Source organism: Hippichthys cyanospilos, chromosome 22, assembly GCF_059441005.1.
Source record: "Hippichthys cyanospilos isolate Australia breed blue-spotted pipefish chromosome 22, RoL_Hcya_1.0, whole genome shotgun sequence".
Taxonomy (NCBI): Eukaryota; Metazoa; Chordata; class Actinopteri; order Syngnathiformes; family Syngnathidae; genus Hippichthys; species Hippichthys cyanospilos.
This window is the reverse complement of record NC_142390.1, coordinates 1314082-1334058: the sequence shown is the minus strand read 5'-3', so window position 1 is coordinate 1334058 and position 19977 is coordinate 1314082. Positions and strand designations below refer to the sequence as shown.

The 19977-nt window shown below is 43.7% G+C and overlaps 2 protein-coding genes across 2 annotated transcripts; both read right to left on the bottom strand.

Moving 5' to 3' along the window:
- Positions 1-5442: 5442 nt before the first annotated feature.
- On the bottom strand, positions 5443-13955 carry apaf1 (apoptotic peptidase activating factor 1). The gene is made up of 27 exons (XM_088406867.1): positions 13809-13955; positions 13183-13344; positions 12941-13115; positions 12673-12870; positions 12423-12612; positions 12233-12345; positions 12038-12169; positions 11721-11959; positions 11250-11417; positions 11052-11183; positions 10877-10990; positions 10624-10808; positions 10428-10554; positions 10229-10354; positions 10022-10162; positions 9675-9800; positions 9455-9601; positions 9259-9387; positions 8567-8692; positions 8350-8475; positions 8162-8287; positions 7968-8093; positions 7786-7911; positions 7084-7209; positions 6877-7002; positions 6223-6369; positions 5443-6158 (listed from the first exon to the last, which is right to left on the bottom strand). Exons 2-27 carry the CDS (start codon positions 13324-13326, stop codon positions 6012-6014), a joined length of 3762 nt encoding a protein of 1253 aa, XP_088262993.1. The 5' UTR covers positions 13327-13344; positions 13809-13955; the 3' UTR covers positions 5443-6011.
- Positions 13956-14438: 483 nt separating this feature from the next.
- Positions 14439-19938, bottom strand: tcp11l2 (t-complex 11, testis-specific-like 2). The gene is made up of 10 exons (XM_088407113.1): positions 19805-19938; positions 18214-18377; positions 18005-18137; positions 17077-17197; positions 16778-17001; positions 16579-16715; positions 16341-16513; positions 15733-15914; positions 15492-15664; positions 14439-15341 (listed from the first exon to the last, which is right to left on the bottom strand). Exons 2-10 carry the CDS (start codon positions 18368-18370, stop codon positions 15082-15084), a joined length of 1560 nt encoding a protein of 519 aa, XP_088263239.1. The 5' UTR covers positions 18371-18377; positions 19805-19938; the 3' UTR covers positions 14439-15081.
- Between the last annotated feature and the right edge of the window lie 39 nt (positions 19939-19977).

Here is a 19977-nt window from a genome sequence, read left to right as displayed (position 1 = left end):
AAACAGCCACAGACGTGCCACGGAGATGTAAACAGTCGGAGCTTGGGAGTGTGTTTTATTCAAGGAAAAAGAACCCTGTGCATCCTACGTCCGCCCACGACACACTCCCATGCCTGGGGCGGAGGCAGGATGACTTTCTTCTGAAAGATGCAGAAAATAACCTTGCCTTCATGTCCCTCACTTTTCTAATTGTAGTGAGGTTAATTGTGCTGCCCTTGAAAGGGAAATGGTTTCATAAAAAAAATACAGGAGTAGTGGTGCTTGAAAAAAAAATCCTTTGTTAATTGGCAATCATGACTGTGGGTCAGGCCTCCACACACACACGCACACACCGAATTGATTTGATAAAAACACACCAAGCCGCGCCTAACCTTTGACTATGCTGTCGGAAAACAAGATGCGTCATACTGCGACGTGACATTTAAATCCTGTTAAGTGCCATGTAATGAGGCCACCATAGAGAGCAGGGTGACTCAGGTGCTGCGAGAGGAGGCTCCATTTACAGGCTTTATTCCACACATGTACTCCAAAAGCCGTGGTAACACTCCAAATTACTCACACGGTGACATGGGGCCCCTCACCGACATCCATCAGGGTATTGTTTAGCGGGGTAAGCTAAGTGCAGAGACTCTGGAAACGGCAGCATCACTTCAGCGGGTTCATCGAAATGACAATGATGAGGAAATGGTAAACAAAACAGCAGAGATGCAGCAGGATGCGCCTGCACATGAACAGGAAGCTGCAGGCTCTTCAGCTGCCTATTACAACTCTTCACTCCTCTGAGCATGTGGGATACTTATGTGTACTCCTCCATTTATTTTTAGTTTTTCTTAGTCACAGGAAGAGGGAAAAAGAATCGTGCATGTTCTCAACTGCCGGCTCGCGAGTGGCATGTGGCCCTCCATTGAAAATGTATTCGTTTTCTGAATTGAGCCATTGGAACATGTAATACCGAGTATAACCACAAGAGGGCAGACATCGCTCACTAGGGCCCCCAAAGCCCGAGGGTGGAATTGTGAAGAAGAGACTTCTAAACGGTTAGGCGCGGGGATTTTTTTTCCAGTGGTGAAAAGTTTCTTTGACGTTTTACTACACACGGACGCGGTAATTTTTTTTCAGTGGTGAAAAGTTTGTTTAATGTTTTACTTTTACTTTTATTCATTTGAAAAGGAGCAATACATATTAACCCAACACTTCACAACGTAAACGTTCTCGAGTTAGCTAAATTAAGCTAGTTTTGAAGTGCCATTGGGCATATGTAAGAGCTAGGGTTAGGGTTAGGGTTAGGGTTAGGGTTTAGAGCTAGCCAAAAAGTTCGTAATTATACCGTTTTTTGCCCGTGTAGTGAGCGAGCAATGATAAGAATTAGGAAATGAACCACTTAATTAGACGTTTGTTAGGTAGACGTTTAGAATCTTTAGTGGAATCTTTACTGGCCAATACTGCACAGGTGAGTCAACCAGGGCTAACATTTTACTGTCAAATTGATTTTCCTCGTTTGAACATACACTTGCAAATCTTTTCAAATGTACTTACACGTTCAAATGTACTAGTTAGCGAAATGCTAAAAACATTTGTCCTACAATGCCGCTTTGCTTGTCAACACCCCAAAATACCTTATTATCGTTTTATTATTTGGAAGTATATTCGAATACATTTTGTACGAGAAGACATGTTTGAATGTACTTGTAATCTAAATTCTAAAAACGGCTTTTTTCTATAATTCTATGACAATAGATGCCATGTCACTATCACTAACATACAACCTACACACATGTATTTGCAAGTATGCTTGAACAAATTTGCAAGTACATTCAAATGTATATTCCAAATGGTTTTAGGTCATGTTCAGCGTCCATGATTCTACAGGGTATGCTCAATAACACCCCATGTTATTATGATAACATAAAAGTTGAAGTTATTAACTGTATAGAAAGAACTTGAATTTTGAGTTGAGATATTGCAATTGATCAGCAGACATGTCTTATCCAGCTCAGCTGCCTCCATGTCAGCGCACGGGTAGAGATCATAGACTGCCCGCACCCCAGCTGTGTTTTAATGAGCCCGTAAAGCAAAGGTAAGCTTGCTTCTTCTATTGCATCAGGGTGCGTCAGCGACACTGCTGTTAACGCGCTAAATTTAGCATCTTGCCCAAGTGTGAAAGCTTTTCATTACTTGTCATGGGAAAGCTCCTGCACAGCAAGAGGTGCATAAGCTTTTTTTTTTTTTTGTCTTACTACTGTCCTACCACTTTGTACAATTTTTTGAAATCAATCTTTGAAGCAAGGCTGCCCGTTTGCCTGACATGTCAAAAACTTTGTTTTTTTATGCACAATTTCCTTCAGTGTGTTGAATTTTACTGCTCGGCGGTTGCTATGCAACATAGAATCCAGTCAACACCTTTGACCTCAAATCCAGAAATGATGGAATGTTTGTATAACCGCAGACTTTGAAATATTTCTTGGAGTAATCAAAACAGCATTTCATGCTTGATTTCATTTATTTAACCGCACATCTGTTCAAATTGGGATTGGATTTTTTTTTTTTTTTTTTTCCCCCAGGTTGCACTGTTTTTAGGCAGTAATTCTGAGCCGGCATGCCACTCATGATAACCGCTTTGCAAATCACAGCTTTCGATTCATGAGGAGGACACAATTGAAGGCAAATACAGTGAATTAGTGAAGCACTCAATCAAAGGGCAGTCAGCAGCTATTGTTAAAAATGAAGGAGGGGAGTAAATTAGTAACTGAATCAAAAAAGGGGAGCGGCTGAGTCACGTCGCACTCCGCTGATTGTCTTGCTGCTCCGCTTCAATCGGCATGTCGAACTTCTCAAGTGTGGCCATTTACCAAGCAGAAAGAGTGTTTTGCCATTTGGCCGTGCCCCACAAGTGCCCTGCAACAGTGGAACAACTTATTCACAAGTTCTTTTGTCATGGTATGAATGAGCTCATAAGAATTACGGATCCGAACATAGAAAGTAGGGGCTTTCGACAGTAACCATTTACAATTTTTGGAAGTGGCTAAAAATGTTCATGTACGCAAGATGGTCGTAAAGTCTCGGTAAGCTGCTGTAATACGTCATTCTTTGGAGGAGACATGGAATCTATTGTCTGCAAGTGTAGGAAGGTTATATTATATAATCCTACAGAAAATTAGAATTGACTATTTCAAGTATTCGGATATAAATAAAAAAATTACGACGTAAAAATACAAACCATATTTTTGCTACTTTTTGTTTGTTTTTCTTTGCATGCCAGAAATAGGATTTGAAAAAAAATTGCTGTGAGAAATATGTAGAAGGCTCCAAATGTTGACAGACTACCACAGGCTAACCGCCAGCTTTTCAAAGACATGAAAGTGGAATATTTCTAAAGCGCAAAAAAAGTTTGTCAGCGGGCGGCGAGATTGCTTGTGTTTATCGGTGCAGACGGACTGGTGCCTGAAGGCGCTGCGGCCTCTTTGTTTCATGAGCGCCATTTGATTAACGGCATCTGAACGTATCACTGGCATCGCTTTGGCAGCTGAAGGCGCCGTCTGTGTCGGAGTGGGGGATGATATTGCAGGCAACGGGACTCGGAGGCTCATCCTCGCGCCTCGACCGAGGAGAAAGAAAGAAACAAATCCCTCAAGTGACACGAGTCCTGACTGTCGTGCTGATTACTCTCCTGTATAGGTCGTTTTACAGTGCCCAAGCGGTGCCCAAGCGGTGCCCAAGCGGTGCCCAAGCGGTGCCCAAGCGGGCCACCTTGGCGACTCCTGTGCTAGAGGAACATTTCTTTTAGTGTTGCTTTGAAAGGAGGAAGAATGACAGCATCACAATTAATATCTAAGTGCACTGTTTAGGATAACTTAGGGTGTGCATGAAACAAATGTCCACTTCACACACAATGTGGAAATGAAGCATCCCTCAAATGTCACGGGCTGCTTGGCAACAGGCGCAAAGGTGAATCGCAATGCTCAAATGCTGCTGGCATCACAAAATTGCAATGTTTTCGAAAGCTCTTTTGGGGCGTTTTAAAAATGACAATTTATACATCTAATTCAGGGGTCGCAACCAGCAGCTCTTGCGCCACGTGCGGCAACTTGTCGCACAATGACAGCGTAAATGATGAGCGCTTTCTTAGCGTCACCGTCATGTGACATTGTCTCTTCCTCGGCATTGCTCGTTACATGGAAGCGGATTTTATTTTTTATCGCTTCTGAATCGTAATAAATGCAAATATAGATTGTTTGATCAATGTTTAGTTTTTGTTTTTTTTTGTTTTTTTGCTTGAATGAGTCCAAACATAGAGACCAAAAACAAATATCCACTACAGTGGACACAAAATAATATTTTTATATATTTATCAAAAATATATAATATAATTAATGTAATTATCTTGCATGATGAGGGCCATTCGTAATAATTTAGTTTTTCTGCCCCTGAGAGATGGCAATTGCTCACTCATTCAAGTCGTGTGACACACGATCCTGTTGATTTCGCTTTCTGTCATGCATTGTATCAGTTTCTTCAAAGTGTCCCACTCCATCAAATAAGGTCATCAATCTTGCTTTCCAAGCCTCCCACTGATAGATAGATAGAAAGATAGATAGATAGATAGATAGATAGATAGATAGATAGATAGATAGATAGATGGAGATACAGTATATATGTATTATGTGTGTGTGTGTGTGTGTGTGTGTGTTCATGGCTCAATCTTTGGGTCCAATTCAAACGGTGTGCTAGGCCTTTTCCTCCATTTGCCCTTCAAACACCATTCATCCTGGTGGCGCCATGGCAACAAGGAACACTCACGACAAAGCAGTGACAGCGTTACATAAGATATAGTTGAAGAAAACTGACTTTTTCATTTAAATGTACCACCGCAAAACATAATGTCCCAAGACATTGTGAAACAACTCACTTCATCTTGTGGCGCAATGCAAAATACTTTCATTTTTGTGTATGGTTTATTTTTTTGTAATTACTGCCAAATGTCAAAACAGACCAAATTTGAGCTGAGCTCATACACTTCCAGCCCAGTCTAAGTGAATCTTTGAGATTTATAGCCATCAATAGAAGTTAATGCATAAAGGCCAATCAATGCAAAAACGTATTTGACTCATCAATAATAATGTCAACTTGTCCAAGTTGCAACCTGAAAATCACACAGCCGTTTCCAACCCAGTTTCTTACTTAAGATGTTGCGGCTTTGACCTCTGGAAGCGGAGACCCATCAAAACGTAAACTTTTTAGTGTTTTATTAGAAAAGTGGCCAGCCAAATCAGTCTGGTGTGATTTTTTTAGCGTCTGTGATGACGACACAGCGTTTCTATAAATAACAATTTGCGATTTTGACTTGCGCATTCTAGTGGTTAATCTATAATATAATAATACCTATATCTACTGTGTGTGTGCGTGTGTGTAAAAACATTTTTTGCATGGTTAAAAGAAAGCACATTGCATGTCAAAATTGTTTTATTTTAAATTTTTATAGCAAAGGACAAATTCATGCATATATTAAATTCATTGGCTCTAAGTACAGTGCTTACAGTATTCAGTGTATCCTGAGCAAATAATGATTTTAAAAATTCTGTTGATTGAATAAATGCAAGAAGCATCTGAAAAGCACATAGTAGAAGTACCATTACTCAGAAGTCCAAACAGTATCCCGTAAAGGAAATTGACACCAGACGAAAGATTGTCAAGTGCCAGCTCAATTGTGAAACGCGTCGTTTAGAAAAAGATGGAAATGCATATAAAAATGACTTAGCAAGTGGAAATTCTTATTTTGTAGAAAGCTTTACAAGATGTCCTCTTCAGCATTCAAAAGATGACAAAACAGACACAATCTTGAACAACGTGCACAAGGCTCTAGAGGACAAGCACCTTGGAATTACATGACTGGACAACCCCCATAAACATCAAAGAATTGATAAATGCACTTAACGGGTTGTTGTGGCTCAGAACACACTCAATCTCCCATCTCTGAAGGTGTAAACATCTCAAGTCTAGCGAGTTGCTGGTTTTCACAGCACCCTCTGGAGGATGTAGAGGATGCCGATGTTGTCCACTGTGACCAACGTGGAAAAATCGGGCGACACGTGGATCTTCTTCAGCGCGCTTCCCGTCGGGTAGAAGGTCTGTAGGGCTTCACCTTTTTCCACGTCCCACCACTGGACGAGGACAGATAAGGTTTGAAACTGTCAAGAAAGCGAAGGCGGTGATATGTCAGCGTACCTTGACGTATCCGCCAGTGGACACCAGGAGGGAATCGTCAGGAGAGAAATGCAGATCGGTCACCCAGCCTCCGTGCAACGAGTCGAGACCATCCTTTCCGTCCCTTGAGCATATCTTCAGCAAGGAGCCCTCAAGAACACTCCACAGCTGGTGCAGGAAATAAACATATTAAGTGGTACCGCTACTTACGAACACATCTTGTTATGAAAAATTCAGCTGACGAAAAATATTGCCTCATTACGAAAGAAAATTAAGGTTATGAAAGGCGAAAATTGCATGTGTGTAATACATCTTGACACCGCGCCACGTCTCCACTTCGGTGATGTGGCTGCATTACAAGAGGGGGCACAATATTACAATCTGTACAACAAAAATCTTTACCCTTGATAGTCTTGAGCATCACCAAATCCTTTGTCACCTGCTAGTAGTAAAACACTAGGAACGGTGGTTGGGGACCCCTGCTATAAAGGGCTTCAAAGGATTTTGGGGGGGGGGGGGACTTGGAACGGATTTGGCTATTTATATGTAAAAAGCGCCTCTACTTTTGCAAAATTACTGTTACAAAATGATTTCCGTAACAAATTATTTTGTAAGTAGAGGTACCATTGTAAGGCAATTCCTGTACATAGGGATGAAGGGCTAAAAAGAGTCTACCCGGATCTCGCCGCTATCATCTCCCGTCGCCAGCCGCAGTCCGTCGCAGGAAAAGCGGCAACTCCGGACGCAATCTTGGTGCCCGCGGAGTATGTGGACACACTGCCAGGACTCACTGTGCCACACCTTCAAGTCCAGAACAAATGTCCAGTCAGGGGGAAAAAAAAAACATACAAAAGAATAAAATGTGCCATTTAAAGCTAGGACCTTTGCAGTCTTGTCAGCAGAGGTGGTGGCGAAGAAACCTCCGTTCGGGGAGTTGTGACAAGACAAAATGGCTCCCCAATGAGCCTCAATGTGCTGGAGCTCCTCTCCGCTTTCTAGCTCCCACACCTGAGAAAAGTACATTTGTTTAGCATTATCCCTGAAAATGATATGTATTTTACTGCTTGGTCTTCTTGACCACGCGTAGGCCCCATAGAGCAAATGACAGCGAGTCCTTATTATGGAGCATCGCAACTGCCCAAATTAAATAAAAGAAATGTACCAATAAATAATTACCGGTAGTTGAAATTGTAATGGGTTAATTAAATACAATTAATGACACTTTTATCTATTTAATGAAGCATTTATTTAATTTGGGGCACATTTGGACCTCCATATCAACCATGTGCAAACCAATAAGAGTCAATACAAGATGAGTCAGTGCATCAAAAAGCTCGTGTGCGTGTACACGTGATTGCTTTTTAAGGCCACTAGATGGCGTCGTTACTGAACTTTGGTTTCATTCCGTTTAAATCAAGTAAACGTTCTTATTGAGTAAGGTCAATATTTTACGGCCTATTTTGCATATAACTACAATTATAATAATTATTTCTGTGCATATGTGTATATTTTCATGAGTAACGTCAGTCCAAGTCAGTACGTAAAATGGTTTTTATTTTATTTTTTCTAAAAAGGTGTACTTACCTTGACCGTACCGTCAAAGGAGCAAGACAGCAGATGTGTTTCAGCGGGCGGCAACAGAGAGAAGCATCGAACTTGCTCCTTGTGTCCCCGCAGAACCAAGCACTCGCGAGACTGCCACTTCCAGACCTGCCAAACAAACACATTAGCGACAATCCAAAAGGAATTGGGGGTTGGGTTCCCACATTGATAGCAGTGTCCTCGGATGACGTGATGAGCGTTTGGCCGGCGTGGAAGAACTGGCAGTGTAGCACCGTTTTAGTGTGTCCCGGCAGCATTGCGAGAACCTCTCCAGAAGGTATAGCTAGAATCTGCGCACACAACAAATAACACCAATTTACCATCTCGGCACCTGGACCATCTAAAACGAGTACAATACCTGCACGGTACCGTCCTCTGCACCAAAGGCGACGGCCAAAGGCTCGGAGCAAAAGCACGTGCATCGGATCCGCGACGTCATCTCTTCTGATTGAAACAGCAGCAAACCGGCTCTGCCGGTGCGCACCTTAAACGCACATCGCGTAGTCAATTAAACGTTTACAAAATCTGCGTTTACTTTCAGCTCACCTGAAGTCGATTGCAGTTGTCTGCCGCCGAAACTAAAAATTCACCATCTTCTGGATTAAAAAAAACGTCTGAGTCTCTCTTCAGACGCACTGCTGAGGTGGTGTGCACTTTATTTGTCTCCCATAGCTGCAAGGTGGACAAAAAAAAAAAAATTAAAAAAATTTTGACAGTGTGTGTATGCTAACATGACTGATGTTGACACAGGGGCACGTCTCACCCTGACGGTCTGGTCGTCGGAGCAAGAGAGAAGCTGCGAGCCGTCGGGGGAGAACTGCACTTGCTGCACCCAACTCAGGTGACCGCTGCAGTCGGCCATCTTTTTATTGTCCTCAAGGTCCCATAGCTAGAAGACAGTGGCAAATGTATTAGAATGTCTAATATGAAATTAGCAGCAAATTCCCCCCATTTTTACTTCATCTCGGGGTGGCCATTTTGCAATAACAGTTGAAGTTTAGCTAACAACCAATCTCGGCTCAGCTTGTGAAAATCACATGACCTGACTCAGAAAAATTCCACAAGTACAATATTCATGGACTATTAACTCTTGAAAATGCACAGCTATGAACTGAAAGTCATTCCAGGTCATAAAGCACAAAGCATAAATTTACATAAGATATAGTTGAAGAAAACTGACTTTTTCATTCAAATGTACCACCGCAAAACATAATGTCCCAAGACATTGTGAAACAACTCACTTCATCTTGTGACGCAATGCCAAATACTTTCATTTTTGTGTATGGTTTATTTTATTTTTTTTGTAATTACTGCCAAATGTCGAAACAGACCAAATTTGAGAAAATACCAAGCTGTGCAAAGCTGTCATCAGTGCAAAAAGTCCCTGTTCCGTCCAAATTGCGCAAAAGACCTTTACACATCTGCCCACATAAAAGTAAAAAATATGTCCGGTACCTCCACTGCGTAGTTGGAGAAGGCGATGGCCAGGAGGTTGCTGGTGGGACACGCGTGACAGTACTGCACCATGCTTAGGCGACCCGTTCGGATCTCTAACAGCATCTGCGATGTCTCCACGTCAATCACCTGCCGCAGAAGCCACACTTAAAAAAAAGTGGTCTAAAAATGGACACTAGATTTGACAGCCACTCACCAAGACGGCACTTCTGACAGCGCACACCACCCGCTTGCCGTCGCCCGTCCACGTGCTGCACTTGACCGGAACCTCCTCGCCGCCGTCTGCGCACCACTCCCGCACATTGATGGTCTTCCACTCGTTGGCCGAGCACACCTGGAAGAGCTGAAGGAGGACAGATGCATTCCATGAAGCTTTTTAACATTCTGAGAGGCAGGACTGAGAACACCACCTTCACCTTCACTGTGCCGTCGTTGGATGAGGTGGACAGATAAGTGTCGTTGGGGCAGAAACAACAGTGGTTGACTGGCTCAAAGTGACCAAACATGGTGTTCTGTGAGGACGGTTTGTTCAGGTTCCACAGCTGAAAAACAAAGAATTTCAAGACATATGTGGACAGAAAGTATTCTCTAGCCTATTCAATCGTGTCCACTGTTGTGGACACTTGTTCTCTACCCAAACAAAGCCTCAGTGTGCTCAGGGGAGGGCATTCCGGTCTTTCCAATGATGTCTCGTGTTAACTTTTCAGTCTTTGCTGAGACAAAATCGATCACAGGTTGAAACTCAAAGCAGCGTTCCATTTACCTTGACGTTCAAGAAACTGTCGTTAGAGCATGTAGCCAGCAGGAGACGACGTTTCGTGTTGGTGAATTGGCAGTGGTTGACCTGCTCCTCGTGCTCCACCTCGAAGACCCTCAGCAGCATGCCGCGCTCAGCGTTCCACACCTGAGAAGACATGCATGAAAAAATGCGGGCAAGAAGTCAAGTTATCAAATCAAATTTGATGTCTACCTTGACTTTCCTGTCACTGGAGCAGGTCGCAAGGAGACGGTCATCGGGGGAAAAGGCACAACAGAGAACCTCGTCATCGTGGGCTTGGATCTCCATCAGCTTCTCTCCGGAAGAGCTTCTAAAAACCTAATATGGAACGGAAATATTAAGGAAAAGTGACTGGAAGCTGTTTACATTTGTATGACTTCAAATCAGATACCTTTAGCGTCTTGCTGGCCCCGCAGGAGGCAATCTTGGCTCCATCGTGGGAGAAGCAAGCGGCGTAGACAGAGCCCTGGTGGGGATGGATCACCAGCCGCGACAGATTCTCCACGCTGCTCTTATTCCTGCACATACAGTATAAATTGACACAAAGGCATCCGGAAAATGCAATTGGAGCTTTCTTGCCTGCTTACAGCCAATCAAAGTAGAGTTTTCCACTCCGAGCCCGCTCCCGTGCCTGCTGCAAAGCCTGCCTGTACACTTCCGAGGCTTGGGGCTGCGACAGAGCCAGCTGGACCACGTCGGGAAATGGCCGCTGCTCCAGCTGGTGGCCGCTGAGGGACAAAAACTCCTGGAAGTGACTGCGCACGTTGCTGTTCTGCAGGAGGGCAAACTCATTTTTAACTCCAGAGCCAGCCTCCATGCTAAATCCTGGATTTTGCTGACCTTTTTGTCCAGGATGGGTCCATATTCAACAAAGTCATTAATAAGATGAGCCGGACCGAGTATCTGGGCCTTGCGGGTGACCCAGTCCAGAGAGAACATGAGGGCGTAGAGTTCCTGGGAAGACAAGAGCACTATCAAGAATTGGGAATCGATTGTCCGTCTGAAAGTTTGTTACCTGGGAGAGGTTAGCTTTGGCCATGTGGAAGGTCAAGAACCGGATCCAGTAGAGGCACTCGTCGTCCCCTGATGTGGGCGGAGTTTCGCTGTAGTGTTGCTGGTACTGACGCACCACCTTGGCGTGAAGGTTCTGCAGCACAGACACACACAAGTCCCTTAACTGTAACTCTTTTTGGGAGCTGCCATTTATACGGACCTCGAGTTGCGCTCGATTCTGCTCCACCAAGAAGTCCAGTTGGAGGTCGTGGAGGTAGTACAGTTGAGGTTTCCTGTGGTTGTCCACAAACAGAAGGGACTTGTTGACAAACTCCTCCAGGATGTCCTCCACTTCCTCTGGCTCAAGATCCCACAGGATGGACAAAACCTGGAGAAACATTAACACATTAAGTGTCATTCGGATCGGTTTGGCTAGAAGCACACAAATGTGGTGCAATATTTATCGCTCCTGTCCTCAGCTAGCAGACAAATCCCACTTAAGGAAATTCCGTTTTAAAGAAAGATTGGACAACGCGAAAAGGATTGCTTACTAGAGAATACTTACTGTATACAGTGACAAAATGAATATAAATAGCGTACCACATAGTACATATTATTGCACAGAAAATGTTTGACTTTTAAGAAATTTTGCCTTAGAAAAACAATACCGTATGTAATGAATTCACTTTACCTTGGCGGGAATTTTAATGTCAGGCTCCAGTACGGCGAAGTCCCGGTAGAATTCTCGGTGCTCATCGGGCAGCACCTCGATGCTGGCCGCCATGGCCTGATCCAGCGCGTCGTAGTCATACGACGATGACTTGCGTATGCGCTTGAACTGCTTCTGCTGCAGCTGGCGCAGGTAGTAGCCCCAACGGTCGGGCTTCTCTTTCAGCAGCGCACCGATTAGGGAGACCACCAGAGGGGAGCCTAAAGTGATGGGGATGCAGAATTATCTACACACATGTATGTATATATATAGTCGTGAGGAATAGGATTGCAATGCACCTTTACATTCCCTCACAATGCTCCGAGCCTCCTCAGGCAGCCCCTCAAGTGCATTTCTGGTGTACAGGGCGAGAATCTCCAGTGCTTTGTTATCATCCAAACCACTTTCAACCTCCACTTCGTGTTTGGCACCTGAAAAACAATTTAGTTGTTTGGAGCTAGAACTTGGTGCACAGTGCTTTGGAAATCACTTACCGCTCACTGAATCAGCAAGACTTCTATTCCTGGTGGTCAAAAGTATGCGGCAATGGATATCGAATGATTTTAGCACTGTGTTGTCCCAGACGTCATCAAGAATCAGCAGAGACCTAAAAACCAAGAAGTAGACACGTCCTAAATTTGAAATGAACACTCAAATGGAGGCCATATTCCTTTGAAAACTCACTTGGGGTATCTGCGCAAGACCAGGAAGCGCAGACGTTCCTTGGCCTCATCCAGGGAGGTTGGCAGCCGCTGGAGGGACTGGGAGTTCAGGCTCTGCTCCAGACGGAAGCACAGCGCTTGGATTTTCACCAGCAGGTCTGCTTTCTCCAGTTGCCCGATGGACAGCCAGTGGATGCCTCCTGGAAAGCACTCTGTAGGAAAAAAATAAAAATCACAACCAAATATTTCAATGACACTCAGAAATTCATCACCTTCAATGAGTCCCTGGTCTCGAACTGCTTCCGCCACCAGCACGGATTTTCCCGAGCCGGCCATGCCAAACACGGTGACCCATCCCGATTCCTTCCGGAGATGGTACAGCTTCTCTCGGATCCGGTTGACGAGCTCGGGTCGGCTGACAAAAACTACAGGCCTCTGAGGGACCCCGCCTGCACTCAGAACTATTTGGACTGATGGAAAAGAAGGGAAGGGTCAAAGTCGGAGTTCAAACAATGGAAAGATACTCATTTCCTTACTCACCATCGGATAAGCTGTCAGACTTCTTTGGTGAGGCACGAGGAAGGTCGCCGTGAAGCAAGCTGGCCAAATCATAGTACGCCTCCTTGACCAGCGCATTATAAAATGATATATAAGCATTGTTGTCCTTTCTGAGCAGCAGGTCCAGTAGCGCTGCTGCCTGCTCTTTCCTGCTCGGCTGGAGAGAGAGGCACAAAATCAACACGTACTTCAGCAGGGATTTTTGTGTGGGGAGGGGCACCAACCTGGGCGCTGATCCTCTCCTCCTCCTCGCCGCTCAACACCTCATCGCTGATCATGTGATCCATCAAGTAGGCAGGCTTGATGTCCTGCTCCAGGTTGCGGCGAAAGCGAAGCAGGCTGCTCCGCGCGCCTTCGCCCAACATCATCTCCAACCATACAGGAACCTTTTGATCAATTAGAGACGCTCAAGTTACATTTTCAGTTATAGACCGAAAAACAAACAAAAAAATCATAAGCATTGCTCCCCATTTCTATCTTAAATCGTAATATTTTTCCCTGAAATAATGTGATTTGCATGAAGTCTAATTTGTTCGTTTTTTTGACAGATCAGATCATATCATGGGTTGGTTCCTCTGGTGTCAGATCTGGTGTAAACTTTCAAAGCAATTTTGTACGGATTTTGTCTCGAAACACTAACAAATATGACAGAAAACACAAAATAAAATGACGTTGTGAATTTTCCAAATAATTTCAATATTAAGATGAAATGACATTTTAAATTACAAAAAAAATAACTTAATCGCTGATATTACAAAATAGAAAACTAAAACTCCTGCTGCGTGTCGAGACAAGTTCCATGAACCCCTGTGCAAAGAAACAAAGAAAGTGACCGTGGATGGATACTTACGATTGTTTTCTTTTAGCTGCAAGGGATGATATTTGTGAAACTGAGTATACCTGTAATTTAGTTACAAAATAGTGTTAAGATGTTCGTAAAATTAACTCTTTTACGAAGCCTCACACCCACCGCCTGCTTCCTGGTTGCCAATGCAATAACATCTACCCCGGCAGTAAGCGACCAATAGTGTTCCGGGACTAAACCCCGTGACGGGTAACGTCATCCGTTGTTCTTGTTTGTAACTGGGCAGACTGCTGTTGCCTTCAATGACCACTTGTTTTCTGGGAAAATATATTATTTGTTTACTAAATCGAGAAACTATTTTAAGTAATATATGGTGAAACTGCGTACAATTTAGAGTTAAACCGGGTGTACAGTTTTATTCAATTTATTTTGTTAACGTATTTTTTCCCCCGTGGACGTTTATTTAACACAAATGCTGACAAGAGCTTATCAGGCAATCTCACAGTTGCATGATTGATTTACAATTAGTTACTGGGGAAAAATGTTAGATAGCTAACATTTTAATATGCATCCAAGCTTGCACCAATTTATTGTATTTAATGTATTGTTTTATTATATTAAGTGTAGTACAGAAGAAAACACATTTTTCATGTAAACTTTAGTTCAGGTAAATAATTGCTTTTTCCTTTTATTTTTTTCTTTGGATCCTCACTGGATGTAAAATCCCCCTGGAGCTCAGCACCTTTGTGCGTGTGTGTGTGTGTGTGTCCACGCAAGTTTGATCAAGCCAATGCAGGAATAAGGTAACTACAGTATCGCGCCATGTAACAAACAATCACACAAAACAAACAAGAATAAAATGGACATAGCGCACATACATTTGTAAAATTGTCCAATAGTTAGACAAGCAAAAACTTCAAAACAAAAATACACTCATGCAAACAAAACATTTATACAAAAAAAACCCTTAATGGTTTTAATAGCTTCTTTAAGAGGCTATAAGTTTTGACTCATATTTATATATAATAAAACCTTTAAGTGATGTATTTATATCTGTGTTGCTACTCACATAAATATTGCATTCTGCTTTAAAAAGTAAGTAAGAATCATATTGACACTTATTCTTAATTTCCTACAGATAGCTGAACAACAATTAGCTATTCATAAAAGAGAATATTAGCGTTGTGTTGTAAAACCAGATGGGCCATTACATGATTTCCGTCCATTTGATGTTGGGAGGAGTGTGAGGGAAACACTGTTGTGTTGAACACCTCATTTCACTGCTCACTTTTCAGACAACAAAACGAGCATCACAGGTTCATTTGGAGGTGACGGCATCCTGAGGAGGGCAAGATGGCGATGGCGGCGGTGGGCCGTTGGCAAACATCAACTTTCTGATGATGTCAGCGTAGAAAGGTCCATATACGGCCTTGTTATAGTTGACCAGGGAGAGGAACTTGGTGGCCAGCGTGACTAATTCCAAGCGGATGGCGCTCAGGCCGGCGGGCGTTTGCTCCAGTCTGGCTTGAGGTTTGGGATCGCAGACGAGCACCATGAAGTAGCGCTGCACACGGTCCTCTGCGGACAGAGGGAGATGTTAGGACTGGGATGTCTAACTCATTTTATTCCAGAGGAAAATCTACTCTAGAGTGAGTGGGCCGGACTGGTAAAATGGCCCAGATGATGACCTCCACGTCATGATGTATATATATTAAAAAAAAAACATACCAACTAGTGTGCGGATGGGGTTGTCCTTTTGGTCGATGCTACAGATTTGGCCCGTGAGAGTGGCCTGCAGTGCGGGGCTCAGCATGGGGTAGCCCCTCTCGACTAGAGACTTGTTGAGCTCACTGCAGATCTGGGCGCTGACACCCACTAGTGCCTCCTGCAGGTTAAAAGTCCTGAAAAGCACATCATAAGATATTGAGGTGATGGTTTGAAAATCTAGAGCATATATGCGTGTACTCACGGGTTGTGCATGTGGTCGAGCAGAACGGCGGTCATTCTCTTGAGGCGCTCAGAGAGGGTTGCCACGCCCTGGACGGGGCCGCCGACCGTGCTGTAAGTGATGAGCAGGACCTCATTGACCGCCTGCCAGCGCCTCAGTTGCGCTTGCACTTCCCGCAGACGCCCCTCGTCTGTCATCCATGTCTAAACACGCAAAAAAATATGATTTATTTATTTATTTTGAATTCATGTCATTCAAATGCTGTACATTCTCTTGTTTTTGGAAATCAAATTTTCCGAGGACTCCCATTGAAAATGTTTGCGGAAACAAAACAAACAAAAAATCATTGAAGCTAAACATAAGTGCCCAACTTATTTACCAACAAATTCAATTTGACAAAAAGTTTATCTGTTACTTTTCAGCCACACTGAAGTTTACAAAATAAAAAATTGCAAACTGCATACCTCCTCATAACAAAGTGGGTCAATTTTTCCCAAACAAGTTGCTGCCACATATTTACCGCCTAAATAATCAAGATCTTTGAGTATGACGTGGATTACGTGAGCCTAACAGGTCTGCTGTGATTGGGTGCTACCTGAGCAACTGCGATCTTGTCATTGTTCACTTACCTCTGGGAGTGGGTGCTTGGCATAGTCCCACATGAGAATGTGTAGGAAGGCCGCATTGAGGACTTGAAAAGGTCCAGGGAAACACGGATGTCCTTTCCCCTGATTGCCTGGCATGGTGGACAGCAGCTCCTCAAAAGTCATTTTGATCCAAGCAGTGGTGTTGTCCAAAGCACCTGAGACCCAACCAGGCAGAAGACATCAAATACAGATTTCTTCACCCATGGACGTTGTCACTCACCTGGCGTCTTGTCCAGGAGGCTCTGGAACGTTGCCCTCTCGTACTCCACGCTCTGCTTCTGCATGACGGGCCGCAGGTTCTCGATGGTCAAGTTGACAAAATCAGCCTTCATCAGGTCCAGCACACGAAAGATCTCCCTAGTGGACAGTGCGCTCATGTCAACATGGATCCACTCGAGGAACAGGTGGACTATTTTTACCTGAAGAGCGCCACGATGTTGCCCGTGCTCTCCTTCAGCTTTTTAATTTCTTCGTCGCGAACGGGCGCGCACAGTTTCCCCATGACGCTGATGATGTAAGAAGCCAGGCCCGCAATGTCCACGGCGTCGTTGTCCACCTGCTGACTGATCAGGTCCATGTCCAGCACTTCCAGGATTTGCGTCCGCATACGGTTGGCGCCGGGGTTGAGGAAAGACAGCAAAATCTATCAGGCAAAGGAATCAACACACATTAGTTATTTCTTCATTCAAAAATCGCAAGGTCATTTTCAATTTTATACCTCTCGGATTTCCTCCAGCAATTTGATGGCTTGCAGGTACTTGGGCGGGTCGTCGTTCAGCTCTGACTCGAGGATGTCCCAGAACGCCTTGTGGACGTTGTCTCGGACCATCTTCCATAAACTGGAAACAGAGCACGTGAACTTTTTGTTTTTAAACTTCAGTCAATCAACAATCACAACTCGGCTTGTCAAGCTCACATGACCCAAGTTGGAAAAACAGGTGATTGGCCGTTACTTGCGTCCTGAGCAACTATGATGTCCAAAGAAAGTATGAATCAAAATGCTGTGTTACTATTATAAACATTTTGGGAGGGGGGTTGACTTCCCCTTTAGAAGTGTCTGTTATTGAGAAACCAAAAAATGCATGGGTGACTCAGTTTTGTAATACCTATGCTTGTACAAACATGACTAGACTCCCCTTGCTCCAATTCAACTTTTTTTTTAAATGAGAAAAATCCATGACCCACTACCTAAACAAAAACATCCCCAAATGTATATTGAAATAATAGTCGTCTCAAATAACTCACAGTTACTTTTTCAGTGTGAAATGCGGGCGTGTTTTTGCTTTGTGTGTGTGGCAGCAGGTGGACAAACTGGTTTATTGTCTCGTTCTGCCTGTCACCAACTGTTGTTGGCATAGATGTATGAACAAATTATTTATATTCTGTAAATAATGCTTTTTAGACCAATGAAGTGAAAGCGGACACTGTGTTGAGAATCACTGTTTCAGTTTACTTGCGCAACATTTGAAAGCGGTTTCCCCTGCTACCTTTTCTACCATTTGTTTGAGCAACGTGCCTAGGGGAGTAAACAAGCAGCCTCGACTTGTTTCACGACGCAGTGCAAATATTTGTGTGTAGCCTTAATGCACGTGAATCAACAATCCAATAAATGTCGACGGTGACAGTTTTATAGGCACGTTAATGACCTGTCCTCGGGCAGGGTGTGCGGCTCCAGGTGAAAGTCGCGGTTGACGACTATCTCGTGGAACAAGCTGAGGTTGGAGAGGTCCTTTGCGGAGCCCATCACCTCGTCCAGGGTCAGCATCTTGGGTGGGCTCGCTGGTAGGGAAACCACAGAAATGACATTTTTATCTCTGCACCCACTTTGACACTTGAAAACTTATTCTGCACTCACAGGAGGGCGAACAATGTTTGCTGGACCCGTCGCTGGTGAAGCTCTCACGCGAGCAATCGGTGTCGCTGGCCGACGCGGTGCTGTCGCAGCGCCCCGACAGCGAGTCTTGCTCATCGCCGCTGGAGCTGGAGGACGGACGCTCCTTGTTCAAGGGCATCTTCAAGCTGTGAGTTCAATCACTAAAGCTTTATTAAGGCTTGACTTGTTGCTATGGAAAAGGTTGCTATATGATGCTAATGACAGTCAAAAACAAAACAACGATCCGCTTTTAACCGCAGTTTGTATTCATTGGGAACAAGATCAACTGTCTCCTTGGTAACGCAGGAAACCAGAAGGCTTCTTCAACGGCAGGATCTAGTTACAATTCAGTTCTTTTGTAGTCCAAGTGCCACAAAAAAAACATTCTTTTAAAGGCTGCCCAGCCAAGAGGAGAATGACATAAGAGCAAACCCAATGGCTGTTTAGAAGAACTAAGATTAAATGTATTTAAAAAAAAAAAACTCTTTATTAAACACAGGTTTTTTCTTTTCTTTTTTTTTTGTTTTAGGATGTCATTTCCACAATTAGACAGGTGTCTAAAATTATCTTAGCCCCCTTTAGTGATGTCCCGCTATCTGGAGCTAAAAATGAATGCCCACTCCCACATTGGTTTAAGATAGCACTTGTCAAAAAAAAGACAGGGGGCGGGGGTGTCGTGTGTGCGTTTCCCTGCTGTGTGGTTCATTACATCATCCGCACGAACAGATAGCTACGTCACACATAAAAGCAACCGGCTATTTTCTCCGGATTACACAGGAGAAATTCCAGATTAGGGATTATTTCTACCATCTGCGCTTCCTTTACGACAAACGGAACGGCGAAATGTCTCCATTCTTGGATCGATCTGCGAGGAAAATTGTGTCATAAAATATAGACAACAATGCAATGGCAAATGGATTTTGGACTAATTTCGTGATCATACTATCGGCTCAAACATGCATTGATTTCAAACATGCATTGATTTTCTTATTGTGGGCTGTAAAATGTCAGGACAAAGAGATCCAGATTGCTGCAGCACAACGTAAACAAACCAGTGGATAAATAAGGCGGGGCTTAGAGGGTAAAACACTCCCAATTGGCTAGCGCCGCCCGTCGATCAACCCTACATGGAAAATCTTTGGTTCCGAGCACAACACATGGAACAGAAAATTGTCCACACACGCGTGAGAACAAAGTACACGTGATCTGGACTGGAAGATCCAAACAAGAACAAAAGCCAAGAAAGTATCTTCACATGATCACTTGATACAGCTGACATTTATAAATCCATTCGCACACATTTCTGGTTGTTTACTGTCGTAATCCATTTTTTCGCTTTATCATGTTTTAAGAGTTTTGCGGTGCAATTATGCTTAATTTCACGCGTCGTTTTAATGCGTAAAGAACAAAACTAATTTGCTCTATTTTGTGGATAATAAACACAAGATACTGTCAATTCGACGAATCTACCAGAGTTCTCGTAAGTAAGCAAAGCTTGCATTCGAGCGTGGCGACAAATGATCGCTTCGCGATGAGTAAAAATGATTAAAGTTCATTACAAGCGTGTCCTTACTGTATTCAAGTCTCCCGAAATGGAGACCGATGAGAAATGGGTGCTTTTTGAAGCGAAGTTTGTTCGTTTCCGTGTCGTAAGCTTGACTGTTTAAAGGTCTTTCGATACCTCGCAGGAGCCAAAGGACTTACGGGCGAAACCATTCCTGACACGCGGGGCTGAGGTTTTAAGAA

What these genes read in the sequence shown, in the direction of transcription:
- apaf1 (XM_088406867.1), bottom strand. Translation starts at nt 13,326, where the DNA reads ATGATGTTGGGCGAAGGCGCGCGGAGCAGCCTGCTTCGCTTTCGCCGC. An exon ending in ACAACTGCAATCGACTTCAG is followed by an intron (nt 8,288 to 8,349) that starts GTGAGCTGAAAG and finishes TGTGCGTTTAAG; the next exon opens with GTGCGCACCGGCAGAGCCGG. An exon ending in CCGAGGACACTGCTATCAAT is followed by an intron (nt 7,912 to 7,967) that starts GTGGGAACCCAA and finishes TTTGTTTGGCAG; the next exon opens with GTCTGGAAGTGGCAGTCTCG.
- tcp11l2 (XM_088407113.1), bottom strand. Translation starts at nt 18,370, where the DNA reads ATGCCCTTGAACAAGGAGCGTCCGTCCTCCAGCTCCAGCGGCGATGAG. An exon ending in CAAACATTGTTCGCCCTCCT is followed by an intron (nt 18,138 to 18,213) that starts GTGAGTGCAGAA and finishes TTTCCCTACCAG; the next exon opens with CGAGCCCACCCAAGATGCTG. An exon ending in CACACCCTGCCCGAGGACAG is followed by an intron (nt 17,198 to 18,004) that starts GTCATTAACGTG and finishes CTCTGTTTCCAG; the next exon opens with TTTATGGAAGATGGTCCGAG.